An 18,681-nucleotide genomic window follows, 5' to 3' on the forward strand; every position below is an offset into this window, starting at 1 on the left:
CTATTAAAAAATAGTATAGAAAAGTCACTTCAGTCGTGTCCAACGCTGTGCGACCCCATAGATAAGCAGCCCACCAGGCTCCCCCGTCCCTGGGATTCTCCAGGCAAGAACACCAGAGTGGGTTGCCATTTCCTTCTCCAGTGCATGAAAGTGAAAAGTCAAAGTGAAGTAGCTCAGTTGTGTCCAACTCTTAGCGACCCCATGGACTGCAGCCCACCAGGCTCCTCCATCTATGGGATTCCCCAGGCAAGAGTACTGGAGTTGGGTGCCATTGCCTTCTCCAATTAAAAGAAAAGATACTATTAAAAGATATAAACAGCAAGCCACAATCTAGAAGAAAATATTTGCAACGTAAATATCAGATAAAGGGCTTGTAACCAGAATGTATAAAAAGAAGGTAACTCAATCTTTTTAAATGGACAGAAGATTTGGATATACTCTTTATAAAACATGATATATGAATGGATAACAAGCACAGGAAAAGATGTTCAACATGACTGGTTATCAGGGAAATGCAAATTAAGACCACTGTGAGATACCACTTTTTATTCATTTTAGATTGACTAAATTTATTTTTTTACATGACCTTCCTAAAGTCCCTAACTATCCCTTCCCTCCCGCCCCCACCAACCATAAGTTCATTTCCTGAGTCTATGAGTCTCTTTCTGTTTGTAAATAAGTTCATTTTTATCATTTCTTTTAAGATTCCACATATAAGGAATGTCATATGATATTTCTCCTTCTCTCTCTGACTTACTTCACTCAGTATGAAACTCTGAGAATCATAGGGAGAATGACTTCTAAAATGACTGACAATACCAAGTATTGTTGAGGATGTGAAGCACCGGAACTTGCAGATATTCCAGTTTAGAAAACAGTTTGGCAGTTTCTTATTAAGTTAAACATATACTTATACTATGACCCAGCAATTCCACTCCTAAGTATTTGCCCAAGAGAAATGAGTGCACACACTCACAAAAGTTTATATGAATGTGCACAGAAACTTCATCCAAAATAATCAAACAATGGCTAATTCAAAGGCTAAACAGATCATGGTACATCCATAGAACAGTATATTACTCAGCAACAAACAAAGAACTATTAATATATACAACAACATTGATGAATCTCACAAACTTTATGCCGAGGGAAGGAAGTTTGGGAGCAAAATACTATATTCTCTTCGGTTCAATGTATACGAGATTCTGAAAAAGGCAAAATTAAGCTGCGGCAGCAGCAGGTTGATCAGTGGTGTCCTGGGGTGTGGGGGCGGCGGTTGGGGATTGCTTGGAAGGGGCAGGTAAGAGTTTTCTGAGGTTAGAGAAGTGTTCTAAATCTTGACTGTGGTGGTGGTTATAGTGTGCACCGCTGCTGCTGCTGCTGTTCGGTCACTCACTCGTGTCCGACTCTTGGCGACCCCATGGACTGTATAGCCCACCAGACTCCTCTGTCCATGGGATTTCCCAGGCAAGAATACTGGAGTGAGTTGCCATTTCTTTCTCCGGGTGAACTTCTCAACCCAGGGATCAAACCTGCATCTCCTGTTTGGCAGGTGGATTCTTTAACACTGAGCCATATGGGAAGCTCATATGGGTGCACACTTCACTCAAAATGTATTGAGCTGTACATACACTTAAAATGGTCACATATTACAATATGTAAATTATACCTCCAGAAACGTTTTAAAGAAATCTTGAAATGTGAATTTTTCCACAGGCACCATAGCAGGAAGGGTAGACATACTGTGGAAGACAAGGAGCTGGCAAGGGCCAGAAACTTTCAGGGACTAATTCTGTTTACAAAATCGCTCTCCACTGTGATCTTTCACACTCCTAGAAGCTGAAGTCCCTCCTCAGGTCCTATCAGACATGGAGTGCCGAGCTGGCAGGAGCAGGACTGCCCACAGGACAGCTATTAACATATGGAGAAAGGGGTCTGTTTTTTCCTCTCAGCCCACTGAACCTAGGATGGATCATCTGACTTAATTCTGAGTTCTCCATATAAGCCCTCATGGCCTCTCCCCTCCTCTGGCCTCACATTCCCACCTCACTTCCTTAGAGGGCTGTCTCTCTGGCTCTCACTTGGCAGCCAGAGGCCCCTCACAGATCCTTGGGCAGCAAAGAGACTGTAATAGCCATCAGTTCTGAACCCTTTACCTTCTTCAGGCAAGCCACAGGAAACACTGGATGGAATAAATCCTACCAGTCACAAGCATTCAGACAGCCTCATAAGTACTGTTCTTTTAAAAAGCTGGAAAGATGGGTTGAGGAGTTTGGGGCTATTTTTAGCACCACACACTATAAAAAGGAAATGCCACTGATGATCTTAGATGGCTATATTTTTATATGGGATAATTCAAGCTTCCTTCTTAGAGTTTCCAGTCATAAGAAATTCTTAATAAAAAATATTACCTCAGGTCATACCCTCAAACTCAGCTTAACATTGCTGAAATCCACTGGGGCTATTCCAGTCAGGACTGACTAGGAGAACTAGGATTGCATTTTTGGCCCATTTTTATGGCTACTCCCTTCTGAGTTGCTCAAGTCTGTCCTACCAGAAGAAAACAACCAATTAATCAACCTATGTACAAATATTTATTTGTAGTAACTATGTGGAAGCAGCATGGCAAATAGTTTGTATGCAGGCTCTTGTCAGACTTACCCAAGCTTTGTCCCTGTGTGGCATTAGGCAAGTGGCTCAGCTGTTCTGAGCTTTCCCAATGAAATGGGTTTTTGTGAACCCTAAGAGCTAATGCTTAATGTCTGGCACTTAGTAAATGTTCAGTAAATGTTAGTTCATTATTATTATGTGTTCAGTATGCCTCTTACCACAGGGACTGCAAAAGTGTGCTTTTGCTTTTAGGAATTCTGTACCTAATTTTGATACTCAAAACATAAGACAGCAGAATAATAAAAGAACAACAGAAGTAATGATATCTCATGGGTAGCTCAGCTGGTAAAGACTCCGCCTGCAATGCAGTAGACCCCGGTTCAATTCTTGGGTCGGGAAGATCCCCTGGAGAAGGGATAGGCTACCCACTTCTGTATTCTTGGGCTTCCCTGGTGGCTCAGATGGTAAAGAATCTGCCTGCAATGCAGGAGACCTGGGTTCGATCCTGGGTTGGGAAGATACCCTGGAGAAGGGAATGACTACACACTCCAGTATTCTAGCCTAGGGAATTCCATGGACAGAGGCGCCTGGTAGGCTATAGCTCATGGGGTCGCAAAGAGTTGGACATGACTGAACGACTTTCACTTTCACATTAGTGAAGGTCCTAAAAAACTTGCATTGTAGTCTTTCAGATACTGCTGGTCCCCTGCTTGGAGCTTTATTGGAGAGCAATTTGTCAGTGTGTATCAAAAGCCTTTAAAACACGTTTGTCCTTAATAAAGCAATCTGTCCGATTGTCTGGACATACAAATGAGGAGTGACATAGGAGGACCATGCCATTCCTGCATATAGACTAGATAACTTTAAGGTCTCTTAGAACTCCAAGAGCCTGGGGCATCTTTAAGAGAAAATAATAGTCTGAGTTTGCAAAGTCACAGGGGTTTGGGGTACCTAACTCCATGTATTCTGTTTAGCTAGGTTGTAACAGGTCACTAATTTCACAGAACCCAAGACAGGACTTGGGATTTACAGACATAGAAAATAGTCATGGCAGTTGTGTTTCCATTGTATTTGCACCCATCACCTCTCATTCCAAGAACAAGGAATAAATCTGCAGCTGTTGTCTGAACTTCTTCAATGTGAAACAATTTGAAAACTACAGCTGTTAGAGGCATAAACCTGATTCTGGTTTTGTCCTTGGTCCATGTCTCATGTTTCATGGAAGTCCCTAAAAACCACGCTTCTGGGGGTTGAGTCAGAGAAGGCGACTTCTCCTAATCATCATCCTTCTAGAAAACAGAAGTGCTGAGTGCTGATTCCTAAGAGAACTTTCCAGCGTGAAGCAGAGTCTGTCCATGCCTTGGTTCAATGGAACCAAACTCCCAAGAGTGGTGTTGACATTCCTAAAGTCCTACAAAAAGTTCAGCTGCCACCCAGCTTTGCCCACTGGCTAGCAGACATGGATACTATGGCAAACACCAGCATCTGGCTGCCAGCAGTCTGGCTATCTGGGGAAAGGGGCAGTCTGGAGGGCTTTAGTGCATCTCAAGTTAACCTCACTAATCTACCCTCACTTCCACAGAGAACAGCATACTGTATTCAGCGATCTCAGCAACAGCTGTGCCTTCCAAATCAAGACACTGTTCAGAAAGATGATCCAAATGTGGGCTATGTGTTTCAGCAGGATTTGGTGGGACTTTCCTACTCAAACGGTCTTTTGTGTGCTTCTCAAAGACAGGATATTGACTTCACGCATGGCTAAAGCATGATGGATGACTTGGAGTTCTCAATTTACATTTGGCTTGTGGTCAGAACTGACTGTCAAAATGCATGGGTATCTGATGGACAGTGCCTGGCTTGTTCAGACTTGTTTCTGATGGAGTGAGTGGATCCTAAGGCTTTTGCTCCATCCAGGTTTGATAAGCTAAACATGGCTGGAATGTTACAAAGTTCCTCTTGAGGCAGCAGAATTCAGTGTCCTGAATTGGCAGTCTCTTTTACCCTTTTTGTTTATACTCAGCATCTTTACCTAATTCCAGATCTACTCTGACACCTGTCCATTTGTTACAAGGTGTGGTCCCATCCCGCATGGAGGCAGCAGGAGTAGAGAGCCTCTGTTCAAGTCCTCTCTCCCTGCTCCTTAAAGTCACCTGCTTGGTCTTGCTTTCTCAGTAAGATCCTTTGCAAGTGGGAAGTGCTTCTGTCTTCATCAGGGCTCTGTACTGTCTTTTCAGGCCAATGGGAGTCAGAAGCTGACCTTCCCTACCATGCCTTGTACAGATTTGCACAATTATATGACAAAAGTTCAACACTCCCAGGCTGGTAGTGGGGTGGAGGTTACCCCTACATTCTCCAACAAACCACAGTGGACAAGGTGAAAAACTGAGCTTTTAGATTCTAAAATGATTCAGATGTTTTGATTCCCAACAAAATCTGTGGGGAAGGCTTAGCTTGCCTGTTGCACTGACCCCTTGACTAGGCCCAATGGCAAACAAGTTATCGCGTGGGAAGAGCTAAGTTCAGTACCTGTGGTGTCACAAGAAGTGATGAACCCAGAATCAAGGCATTATAAACCTAACAAAGGACCCAGGGGAATGAGCATTCCTCTGACCTGGCAGACCCTTCTCTCCACATGCTGAGTCTTTTCACTCAGTGTGATAAAGGTGCTGGGACTGAGATGTGTGGGCAGCTGGCCTGAGAAGAAGGGAGGCCTGGGTTGGGGTAGAGAATGGCTTCATTCTCCATCATGGAGCCCTGGTTCTATGTGTAGCCTCTGTACTGCTCACTGGCATGGGCAACAGTGAACCCAAGTGAGAGCCACCTCAATAGAATGGAACTTATCCTTAGACCCAATCTTTGTGGGGTTTTTGTGCTTTGGCCTAGCCAGAGTGTAACCAAAAGTGGGGTCCAGCTGCTTGTTGCTCAAAAGCCAATAAAGAGGCAAGGTTGGTGGAGAGGAAAGTTTGCTTTATTTTGGATGCCAGCAACTGGGGGAGAGTGGGCAGACTCTTGTCCAAAGGCTGACTCATCCCATTCCCCCAACAATCAGTGGGCTAGAGCTTTTATAGACTGAGGGAAGCAGGCTACATGTAGAAACAGTACAGTCAGCTCTGACAGTCATCTTGAAATTGGTCACTGGTGGTCTGACCAGCGTCATCTTGATTGTTTTAAATACAGCTTGTCTGGCTTGTTTGTTCCCATTTCCTTGAGGCCAATTCTCAGAACTGTGACAGCTTATGTCATGGTTACAATCTGGTCATAATGTAGTTAACTTCTCCCATGTGGTGAGGGTTTCAGTATCTATAAGGCAGCTCACAGGATATGGCTCAGAATATTATATAGTCCTTAAGAAAGAACTGGGGCTTCCCTGATAGCTCAGTTGGTAAAGAATCCACCTGCAATGCAGGAGACCCCGGTTCAATTCCTGGGTCAGGAAGATCTGCTGGAGAAGGGATAGGCTACCCATTCCAGTATCCTTGGGCTTCCCTTGTGGCTCAGCTGGTAAAGAATCTGCCTACAATTCAGGAGACCCCGGGTTGATCCCTGGGTTGGGAAGATCCCCTGGAGAAGGGAAAGGCTACCCACACCAGTATTCTGGCCTGAAGAATTCCATGGACTATATAGTCCATGGGGTTTCAAAGAGTCAGACACAACTGAGCAACTTTCACTTTCACTTAAGAAGGAACTAAATGTCCTTGATTATGCTTAATGACTAAACTATTATTATTTGGTCTCCTTTGACTGTTTTCCTTTGTTTTTGCATTTTCTATGGAAAAGTCATTAAAATGACTACTATGATTAAAACTTACTCTTTGGCTGAACTTTTTCTAAGAAAGCAGGCTGAGGACATGGGGTACAAGGACCATAGGGTCCTTGAAAGGCCCTTGAAAGGACCTTCATTTCAAGAGGAACCAAGAGAGCCTCTTAAAAGAGAGCCTCATGGAAACTTTTACAAGATCATACTTTTAAAGCTCTGGCACTGAATTTACTTACAGGAAATCTATTCTAAAGAAAATAATTTGTTGTACTCTCAGTGTTGGTAATCACAATACATGTCAGAAATAATTTCAATTCCAGTAGAAAGGGATTGGTTAAAGAGATTATACCTATACAAGTAAACCATTAAAAATGTATTCTAGATTAGCACTTCCTTATAGAAATATAACCCACCACCAAGAAGTTCAAACCTGATCAAACCTCTAGATCTAATCGCCAATTTATAGACAATTCAGAAGGCAGAGAAGTATGTTAAATGACAGCAAGGCAATGCAATCAGAATTCAGAATGTAAGTATTCTACACAAATCTAGTCTACTCTCCAACAAGAAAAAAATACAAGAAAGAAAAAAAGACCAAATGGGAACATAGAGAAAAAGACTTAGGATATATGTGAACCAAATCCAATGGGTAGACTTTCCTTGAATCCTGAATCCTTTCCTCAAATATACAATTTTTTTTTTTAAAAGGTCATTTATGAGACAACTGGAGAAGGTGAACACTGTGGGCATGTGATATTAATGAATGATCACAATTTTGTTGTTTTTTTTTTAAGAGTCCCAATCTTTTAGTACTGAAATGTTTATGGATAAAATATAATATTTGCCATTTGTTTTTTAAAACTCCATGGCAGAGGAGAATAAGAAGTACAGAATTGGTGATTACTGAATATGAGTGATAGGTGTAGAAAATTTACAATAGCATTTATGCTCTTTTATATAGTTTGAAAATTTTCATAATACTAACTTTATAAAAATCATGTTGTAGAGGAAATCTAGTATCATGGAAATGCTTATGGCATATTACATAAAAGAGGGGGTTGCATCTTAAGTCCCATTATGATCTCATTTTTGTAACTATGTATATGTCAGAAAAGTCTGCAGAATTATATGAACCAAAATGACTGATGAACTATGATTAATTCTGAGACTGAATTACAGTGATTTATACTTTTTAGTATGTTCACTGCTATACATTTTTACAATAATCATTATTCTTACAAGCATAAAATGACAATGAATATATTTAAAATTAGAAAAAAAAAATTTCTAATTTTATATCTCAGGGAAGCCTGATGTAATGCACAGCAGTCAGTCCATGGGGTCACTAAGAGTTGGACACGACTGAGAGACTGAATAAGAAAAAAATATATACATAATTAAATTTGCACAGAAAAGTTACAGAAAGATAGTCCTAGGATTTGGTGCCTTCTTGTGTTTTCCTAATTCACTGAAAAAAGTAAAATTTGTCATAGAAAAAAATTTAGAACAAAGAAATGCCAGCTTTATTTTAGGGCATTGAAATGGTTCTGATTACCATGTTCAACGTGGGGTGGGGTGGTGGTGTTGCCCACACCACCAACAGGCAATTCTCCGTGACACCAGCTGTACATCCTACAATGTAACTCAATTCTGACACCATCTACCTGAGCTCATGTCAGATCCCACAGGTGAAGGGGTCAGTCTCACAAAACTGTTTCCACCCTACTTTAGATGCCAGTCTTAAGCCAAGGTTACCACTTGTGCTTCTGACTGACTAGCTATAGACTGAAACTTCCCAGTTACCCTCTCCTAAGGTTCAGCCAATTTGCCAGAGTGGCTCACCGAACTCAGAGAAACATTCTACTTATTAGATTACCAGTTTATTATAAAATGATACATCAGGACCATCCAGATGAAGACATGCAACAAGGCAAGGTATGAGGAAAAGAGAAGAGAACTCCCACATCCTCTTAAGGCAAGGTACTTTCCCAGAAGCTCCATGTATTCACCAACCTGGAAGCTCTCTGAACATCATACTTTGGGGATTTTTTATGGAGGCTTTATCACAGAGGCATGATAGATCATTAACTCCATTTTCAGCACTTCTTACTTCTCAAGACAATCAGGGATAGGGCTGAAAACTCAAAGCCTCTAATCATGGCTTGGTCTTTCTGATTGACCAGCCCTTACCCAGGAATCATCCAAGAACCCACACAGAGACACTTTATCAGAACAAAGACACTCCTATCACTCAGGAAACTACAAGGGTTTCAGGAACCCTGTATCAGGAACCAGGGTCAAAGACCAACTACTGCACCAAAAGATATTCCTAGTGCTCTAATCACTTTGGAAACTCCAAGAGTTTTATAAGCTCTGTGCCAGAAACAAAAACAAAATCTATATTTATTGCTATAAATCATAATATTACAGATATTTTAAGAAAATGTTTGAATACGTCATAACTACCAATTTATGTACTCTATCTCTGTATGAAGTTAAACCATTCCCTGGTAGACTTGATTTCTGCTCTTGAATGGAGCACCTCCTTGATGTGGGACAAGTCAATTGCTCCTCACTGAGTCTCAGTTTCTTCAGCTTTAACTTATGTTTTTCATGTGCTCAAAGGAGAGATCCAAGTGTACTGAAAGGCTTTATACAAATGTGAGGAGGTAGTAAGTGGCTGGTCCCCTCCTAACAATTGTATCATCACATCTTAAGGAAAAAGAGAAGCTAAACATGGCGGGCAGGTGAACACTTGAGTAAGATAAAACTAATTTCTCTCCCAGTCATTTTTTCCAAGTTGGCCTCATGATAGTAACTTGGAGGTTTCAAGATGGATGTCCCAGAGACAAGATAGAATGGGGAGCGGGTGTTGTGTACTGCTGAAAACACAAGAAGGAAACATTAAGACACAACTGCTGCTAATAATATGCACCCAGCACTGTGTATGGGCTTCCCAAGTAGCATAGTGGTAAAGAATCTGCCTGCCAATGCAGGAGACATGGGTTCAATCCCTGGGTCAGGAAGATCCCCTGGAGGAGGAAATGGTAATCCACTCCAGTATTCTTGCCTGGATAATCCCATGGACAGAGAAGCCTGATGTGCTACAGTCCATGGGCTCATAAAGAACTGGACATGACTGACTGAGCATGCACATCACTGAGTACAGTCATTAATCCTCAACAATAATCCTATGAGACTATTATTATTTTATTGTTATTATAAAAAACACAATTATTATTTTATTGTTCAGAAAACTGAGGTTTCAAAGAGGTGAAGTTACTTGCCCAATGTAACATAGCTCCAAAGTGACAAAGCCAGGCCTCTTCCCCAATTATGCCTGATCCCAAAACTGATAGAAATTCTTAAACACTAGTCTCTACGGCATCACTAGAGGTAAAAACTGAGCAATGTCAAGAGTATTCCCTGGGTTTCAAGATGTTAGATGGCTCCTTGCATCCCAGAAAGGCACCTCTTTATATGTCCCCATGTTTGTCCGGACTAATTTGTAAAATGTAGAAATCCACTACCACAGCAAAAAAAAAAAGCTTGAACTAGCTAACTGGCTCAAGGAGCAGTGCAGGTGTGAAGTTGTACTCTGTAGCGAAAGGAACCCCAAACTGAGTGTGGGTTCTCTCTATGTCATCCTGTCTCTACTTCCCTGTTGGCATCATGTGCTTCTACAAAAGATAAGCTTTACCCAAAATAAAGAGAACATGGCCATGGTGGCCCCAAAGCTACATTCTTGGAGAAAACTTGCTACAAAAAAAGTAAAGTTGCTCTATCATGTCCACTTAGAAAAATGCTTGCGTGAATATGAAGCTGTGAATACAGAGCTGTATTTGTTATTCTGTTGGCCATCATGTATTTATTTTTCTTGTTTCTAGAATATTTGCTCTCGTTGTCTCTCAAGGAACTTAGAGTGTAGTGGGAGATATAAATAAAGGCGTTGTATAAAGCAGAAACAATAAGTCTCTGAGGATTAGAGAAAACTTTCTGGAGTGGAAGTATTCTGAATGAGCTAGAATTTGGTCCAGCAGCATGTGATACAAAACACAAAACTGCAGCAGATTAAACTAGTTAAAATTTACTTTTACCTCACATAAAAGCCTTGAGGAAAGTAATTTAGTGCTGGTATGGTGTTTTTACTTCTCTCTTGCTTTTCTGCCAACCTCAGCATGAAGTCTCTATGGTCCAAAATGGCTACTCAGATTCCAGCCATCACTTGCATATTCCTGCCAGTAGAAACGAAAAAGGGACAAAGAAAGGGCTAACGTCTCTCTTTGAGGGTATTTTATGGAAGTTGTACATGAAAGTTCCATTGACATCTTATAGTCAAGAATCTTAGGTACTTCACACCACACCTTGCTTCAAGAGATGAAACACAGCTAAAACTACAGGGTTCTATTACTTTAAAAGAAAAAAAAAGCAGTCATTAGGAGAAAACTGACAGATATCTAAACTGAGATATGAAGAATGATTAGCAATTAAAATGGGAGGCTGCAAAAATTGTCCAGAAAGAGGTACCGGTGCGTTTCCTTTGCAGGAAGGGTCACCGTGGAGCACTTTGCTTTCCATGTCCTCTGTTCAACATCCTTTGCATTGTGACCCAAAGTCCAATCTAGGAATGAGACTGCTTGCTTTAGCCATTCAGTCCTCTGATGTAAAATGACCTCTAAAATGACATAAAAACCCAACATATCACTGAAATTATTATGGCTGCTCAGAGTACCCATTCCCCTAGTCTGTAAAAGTGCTCACTCTGAAATCTTATCATTGAACCTTACTAGGACAGATTACTGAAACCAATTTGGAAGAAACTGCAATCCTAACCCTTTCATGTGATTATGGCATATCTGTCTGAAGCAATATTATGCAAACATGAAAGGTCATCATTTACGAAGCTATACAGTATGAAAAACAGCTCATGATAAAATATTGAGGAAACGCAAATTTGCAAAAAAATCTGCAAAAATTGTGTATGTGTTGTGATTATAATCGTGTGAAAATGTGTGTATATGGGCAAATATAGAAAGATCATCATAAAATAAAAACAATTATTGGATGGATTACAGATGTTTTCTTCTCTGAAAATTCCCTTTAGCACAGTTACATTGTTTTCATGGCAAAATTTTAAATACCTTGCAAACTTTACATGGTGTAAACGATAAAACTGCTTAGGAATAACTTGAAGAGCTTATTAAAAATGAATATTCCCAGGTTCTAGCCAGAGAAATTCTGATTCTATAGATATAGGGAATGGCTGCATTTTTAACAAGGATCCCAAATTATTTTGTTGGAAGCAGTGTACTGACCACATCTGTAAAACACCATCATAGCTAGTATCTCAGAGATAGTTTAAAAAACTATAGAGTTAGAATATTAGGTGTGCCCAAACAGCCCAGATTTGCATTGTGCTAAAGACTCTGGCGGGTGCTTCCCTGGTGGTTTAGATGGTAAAGAATGTGCATGCAATGCAGGAGACACGACTTCAATCCCTGGGTCGGGAAGATCCCCCTGGAGAAGGGAATGGCTACTCACTCCAGTATTCTTGTCTGGAGAGAACTTCACGGACGGAGGAGCAAAAGGCCCTTATGTTAGGAAAGACTGAAGGCAGGAGGAGAAGGGAATGACAGAGGATGAGATAGTTGGATGGCATCACTGACTCAATGGAATGAGTTTGAGCAAGCTCGAGGAGATGGTGAAGGACAGGGAAGCCTGGCGTGCTGCAGTCCATGGGATCACCAAGAGTTGTACACAACTGAGCAACTGAACAACAGCATAAGACTCTGGCCAATATCCCACTATCATTCTTGGGGAAACGGTAAAAAAGTCTAAGACTCCATATTCACAAAAATGCTTTCACTCTGGTTTATAAAGTGAAATATCACTAAAAGGTACAGCTTTGATCATTTTTGTCTTCCAAGTAAGGTTGAAGCGGTCTGATAAAAGCACCCCATACTAATAGCTATGTGTCTCCAGTTCTCTTACAGGCTCTATGCATCCTGGCACTTACCCCACGCCTTTCGAATAGGCCTGACACAAGTTCAGCTATAATCTGCTGTTTTGAGTGAGGTTCAGTGATTTCAAACTCTACAACTGCGTAGCACAACATGAGTAAGTGTAGATCTACATAGATCCAGATGATCCAATATTCACTTATTTGCTTATCTCAATTTGCCCAGGAATTTCCTGGTTTTAGCACTGGTCCTAGATCCTCCTCTCCCCCCTAACCTCGCCCCTCAGTTCTCAATGGCAAACCAGGACCATTGGTCATCCTATACATTTCCACTATGTGACCCAAGTAATTATGCACAGCTTAGAAGGAAAGATCCTTTCCAGGACGGGTTATCAGCCTCCACAGACCATGTCCAATGTAATACAGGTGAAAACATACCTTTTGGAAGCTCTTCCTTTGAAAAAACAATACATATAAAATGCTGTTCATTATTTTTTAGAAACAAAACATTTCCTGAAGTGGTTTCAGAGGAGCCAGAGGTATAAAAGTATACCGAACAGTTCTCCTCCTACATCTTCATCTCCTTGCTTTTTCTGCAAGCATTCATCATTTAGTGAAAAGTTAAGATTTCTATGTGTTACGCATCAGAAAGAAGACATGTAGGGTTAGGTCAGGCAGTTAGAAGGAAGAAGGTAGAGATAAAGGGTAAATCTGTCTAGAGGATATGGAACTTCTCATCAAGTAGAATTAGAAAGTAACTTGCTTACAGAAAAGTAGTTTTATACTTGAAGCCCTTGGAATCTAAAATCCTAAAAAGATGATTCAGAATGCTAGAAAAGGATGTTCCTCAGTAGAATCTATCCTAACACATAGGCTAGATTTTTTCAGACTAACACTGTTCACCTCAAAATTATATCTCTTTAAGATACTGCAAGTTGTGCATAGAATCCCCAGAACTTCATTTTGACATCAAATGATAAAAGTTCCAAACTAGTACTTTCAAAAGTACTTGTATTTTTGGCTCAGAAATAATCCATCTGACAGCTGGTTTTCACTGTGAAAAATATACTTTTATGGGAATTTAATACATTTGTCCACTTGAAGCTTTGGATGCAGTATCAACTTTCATTAAAAAGCCAGTTTAGTGGACAATCGAAATTTATAATAACTCTAAGTTTCAGCTCTTCAATCTTTTAAGACCATCAGATACTTAATGCAGAAACAGTTTAATGAGCCACCACCTTCTTTCAGCAAAGGATTTAAGGATTTTTCCAGTTAATGCAGAAAACCAAATTGGAAGCCAACAATTGAAAACTGAAGCAACCAACTATAAGTAGCATTTTCCACAGTAGATTCTGTTAGTAGACATTATGTTAAAACAAACAAATAGAAAAAAGTATACTCAAGCTAAGGTAGAAAAGCACAAGATAAACTGAGGTCAACATAGTTCTTCATGGCAAGATTTTTGAGAAGCAAGCAGGGGCTACTCTCTAGTTGTGATGCATGGGCTGCTCATTGCAGTGGCTTCTCAGTGGCAGAGAATGAGCTCTAGGTGTGCAGGCTTCAGTAGCTTGGTGCATGGGCTTGGTTGCTCCATGGCATGTGGGATCCTCCTGCACCAGGATTGAACCAATGCCCCTTGCATTGCAAGGTGGATTCTTAACCACTTGAACACCAGAGAAGTGCCTCCAATTTATAATAGGAATGAACAAGGCATCGAAACCTATTAGAATGCACTTGTGGTTTCCAGCTTGGAGAATTTCACTCTGACAACTTGGAGAGGCAAATGAATTCATTCCTAGGGCAGCACTCTGTTTGTCTATAGGGTCTCTAGTCAGAGCTAACAATGGTTTGAAGAGCTATAAATGAACAGATATGGGCATTTGTTTCTAGGCATGCTTAACTGCTACTGGATATTGTTTCACCTAAGAAATACCCATATTTCCCAGCCCAAATTATACTGTAGATCTATAAACCATCTAACTGACTTCTGTTCCTAGCATTAAGGAAGAGGAGGGAGAAGATTTAAAAAGGGTTGCCCTGACTCAACAGTCATTAAAATGAAGATGGAGGGGTTAGAATTTGCAGTGCAGGACTAGCCTAAAGACAGATAGTTCAGAAATACTGAACCATGCTCTATATTATTTCACTGCCTTACAAAGGCATTCCCCCAACCAATTTGTAAGAACAAGTTCTGCTGGAAATACTGTCCCACACCTCTCAGGATGGCTATCACCAAAAAGTCTACAAATAACAAATGTTAGCACAGATGTGCAGAAAAGGAAACCCTAGTCAGGTGGCGCTAGTGGTAAAGAACCCGCCTACCAATGCAGGAGACATAAGCAATGCGGGTTCGATCCCTGGGTCAGGGAGATTCCCTGGAGAAGAAAATGGCAACCTACTCCAGTATTCTTGCCTGGAGAATCCCATGGACAGAGAAGCCTGGTGGGCTACAATCCATGGGGTCACAAAGAGTCAGATATGACTGAAAGCAGCTTAGCACATACTACACTATTGGTAGAAATGTAAACTGGTAAAGCCACTGTGGAAAACAACATGAAGGTTCCTCAAAAAACTAAATATAGAGGCGCCATATGACCCAGCAATTCTACTCCTGGGTATGTACCCAAAGAGAATGAAAACATTAATTTGAAAAGGAACATGTACCCCAATGTTCACAGCAACATTATTTACAATAGCCAAGATACGGATGCAACCTAAGTGTCAATACATGAATGGATAAGGATACACAAGCACACACATACACACACAGAATATTATGCAGTCATAAAAAAGAATGAAATTTAGCCATTTGCAACAACATGGATGGAAGTGGAGAGTATTATGCTTTTTTTTTTTTTTTGGCTGTGCCATGCAGCATGCAGGATCTTAGTTCCCTAATCAGGGATCAAATCCATGCCCCCTGGAGTGGAAGCCCACAGTCCTAACTACTGGACTGTCAGAGAAAGACAAATACTGTATGTTTCCACTTACATGAGGAATCTAAAATATAAAACAAATGAATATAGCAAAACAGAAACAGATTCACAGATATTGAGAACAAACTAGTGGTTACCAGTGAGGAGAAGAATTGGCAGAGGGGCAAAATAGGGATGGGGGTTAAGAGGTACAAACTACCATGTATAAAATAAGCTACTGGATATAGTGTGCAGAACAAATATACCCAGTATTTCATAATAACTTTAAATGGAGTATAATCTATAAAAACACTGAATCACTATGTTGTACATCTAATACTAACTAGTATAATATTGTAAATGAGCTATACTTCAGTAAAAAAGAATAAGTTACTCTAAACCCAGTTTAGTCACTAAGGTGTTATTAAAATGAGATGGGATAAAATGGCTCAAACTCACATACAATGGTGTAGACATCTGTCAGGTGTAGACATTAAATGTGCTGTAGTTCCAACATGAAGTTACATGTTCATTCTCTACCAAGAAATTCAAGTTTTGGTCCTTAACCACATTCACATAACACTGCACAGAGTAATAATATAAAATATGAAAATAAAAATTTTATTGGGAAAAGGAAATGCTACATACAATAAGTCTATGGCTGATGAAATATATTACATTAACAGCCTTTGCTTAAGGGACAAATACAGGTTTAGCAAAGGAAGAAGTTGGAAGCTTAAAACAGGTATCCATACACAACTTCCAAGCAGTTTTAAGTAAAAAAAAAATCTCAATTTGCATAAATTATATAGATCATTGAGGGAAAGGTATACTGGTTTGTGGTTACTTCTAATCATCAATTCACTTTGTGTCTTGTATTAATAGATCTCTTCTACCCTGATCCCAGCTCTGGTCGTTCTGATCCACTTCTAATATGGTTCTCTCTGTTCATAAGTGTGTATTTACCAAGAGGTCACACTGCAAACAGAATTCTTTCACTCACTGTGAATTAAACAAATCCCACGTGCTCTTAAATAAACTCTATGGTTTTAAAGACAACTGCCTGAACCAAATTTGGAAGAGCTCTTCCACTGAGGGGAGTGCTTACGTTATAGGTACAATCTGTAAAGAGTTTAGAAATGGCACCAGAATATGTGCACACCATCTTCATTGATACAACTTCAAGTAAGCTAATAGGATCTGTACAATTCTACAGACTATTAAGTAAAAATAAATTCTGCATGTGGTATGGACACCATTCTCATTTGAAAAATACTCATTTACTTACTTCTATACCCTCAACAGAAAACATCCAACAAGAACAATTTTCTCTATGTTTATTTAATTATAACAAAAGTAGAACAATGCACACCAAATGGAAATATATCCAAAAAAGATGATAAAAATGTTTAGGAACAGAAATGACTAATTTAGCTGAAGGAATTAATCAGGTTCCATTAAAACACATTTGCAACTTATAATTGGTTATTAGTGTAAATTAAATTTAGTAACTGAGTCCCAATTTACTACTAAAAGTTATCAAAATATTTTCAAAATGTTACATAAAAACTAAAATATCCATATTACATAAACACCAAACAAAAAATTCATATAAAGAAAAATAAATGCATCCTGAGATAAAATACAAATCACACTTAAGACAAATTATACACTCCCTTTCCCCTCACATATAATTGTGAGGATTCGGTATTTTGCACATTCCAAGATAAAGTAATGATAATATATGCTGATGCAAATTTCAGCCATAAAAATAAACTACTTCATATCTTAAATATTCCTATGATGAAACATCAGACTCCAGTTTCACTAATCAAAACTTTATGAAGGCATAAATTGCATTTGGTTTTGACTCCTCAAATCATGGCTGAAAACTCTCAGCAAAGCAGTCTAGGCTTTTTTTTTCTCACACCAAGTGACCCAGAATATATTTAAGAAATGTTTATTTTCTGTGCATATTTGTTTTAAAATTATAAATTCCTGAGCACTTTTTCTTCTTCCTCCTCATCACTGTCAGTGACATTGACTTGCTGGATACTAGAGGGAGTTGATGTCGGGGCTGTGAAGACATTCTCCAAGGCTCCAATGTCCAGCTGAGGCATGGGATTTAAGTATTCTTCCCCACTGTGGCAATGACTGTTATAGTAAGAAGTCCCATCCATGTTCTCACAACTTCGAGAATCTTCATTGTGAGCACGTTCATCTGGGTAGTCTCTAAAAGGATAGTCTCTATTTAAAGCTGAAAACATAGCCTCATGTTTTTGGTACCTGTCTTCATAATAACCAAGGCATTCTGGCATTGAACTTGGAAAATTTCCATAGCCAAAGGGCGGCCGACTATAAGGGCACGTGCTGTAGCAGAAAGACAAAAAAGGAATTATATCATACATTGCCCACATGTTGTCTTGTGTGCAAATTAACTGAGCAAGTTTAACTACACCATCTTTGGAGCCTACAGAGCTCCCAAGATAACTTTTTGCAACCACTTCATGTATTCATCCACATGTTGCCTAGCCCTAACATGAAATAACTGGCAAAGTAAGCTTGTAACTATTATCTCTCATCAGCCTCAGACTTCGTATCTTTTGGTAGCCTCGATAAAAGAAAAATTATTAACAGTTATTTGGTCCTTTATCTCACAAGGCTTTATGCCATGTAAGGTTTTAGAAATGCAGGCACCTGTTGTGCTTGCTTAAAAACTGACACTTGGTAAGCAGTGTAACAATTGTTTTTACTACTAATGAAACAAACCTTATGGTGTGGGAAATGTGAAACTGGTTGAAACCAAGAATTCTTGGGGGTGGAGGGAGGGCACTCAGAGGATAAAAATTTAACTTTTAAATTCACATTCAGTAATGAATTATATTAAAAACACTCAATACTAGAATGACTTGAACTGATATTCAACTGTAATTTTTCAGACTGTTTCTCAAAAAAGAAAAAAATTTGGAGAATGGGGATATGAAGAACTGAAAAGATTATCTTGCTGTTTTACAAACCAATGGTTATTCTTTTAAGGCAAATCTAAAATTCTGCCATTCAAGCTTACTTGTCGATTTTTTTTTTAAAGTATTACTCTCCACTTCAAAGGCACAAAACAGGAATCATAGGAAGAGATATACAGAAAAGACTATCCAAAATTTGCCTGGACTCATGGACTCCACCTAGTGACAGATAAGCATTAGTCGCGCAGTAGTGTCTGACTCTGTGACATCATGGACTATATATACATAGCCCACCAGGCTCCTCTCTCCACGAATTCTCCAGGCAAAGATACTGGAGTGGGCTTCCATTTCCTCCTCCAGGAGTGACAGATAATATAATTACCATGCTCATTAACAAAACCCAAGACAAGTGGGTGTTTCATTTCATGCTCCCACTTCTCTTTTAAAGGTTAACTTTGTTTCTTCTCTTTAAAA

General features: G+C 39.7%; 1 protein-coding gene across 6 annotated transcripts in view; it reads right to left on the reverse strand.

Annotated features, from left to right (window-relative positions):
* Nucleotides 1–10,438: 10,438 nt before the first annotated feature.
* Nucleotides 10,439–18,681, reverse strand: part of SOX30 (SRY-box transcription factor 30) — a 48,267-nt gene continuing 40,024 nt past the window's right edge. For 4 of the 6 annotated variants that reach the window (XM_086412647.1, XM_086412642.1, XM_086412645.1 and 1 more), the window contains one exon: nucleotides 16,565–17,614. In XM_086412647.1, the coding sequence (XP_086268773.1) occupies nucleotides 17,496–17,614 (119 nt within the window). In that variant the 3' untranslated portion in view covers nucleotides 16,565–17,495. Of the gene's footprint in view, nucleotides 11,043–16,564; nucleotides 17,615–18,681 lie in introns of those variants that run through there. The other 2 variants (XM_086412644.1, XM_086412646.1) reach the window with 2 other exon arrangements.

This window comes from Bos grunniens, chromosome 7 (genome assembly GCF_055505025.1).
Source record: "Bos grunniens cultivar Pamir isolate PY7600 chromosome 7, Bosgru_T2T1.0, whole genome shotgun sequence".
Classification (NCBI taxonomy): Eukaryota; Metazoa; Chordata; class Mammalia; order Artiodactyla; family Bovidae; genus Bos; species Bos grunniens.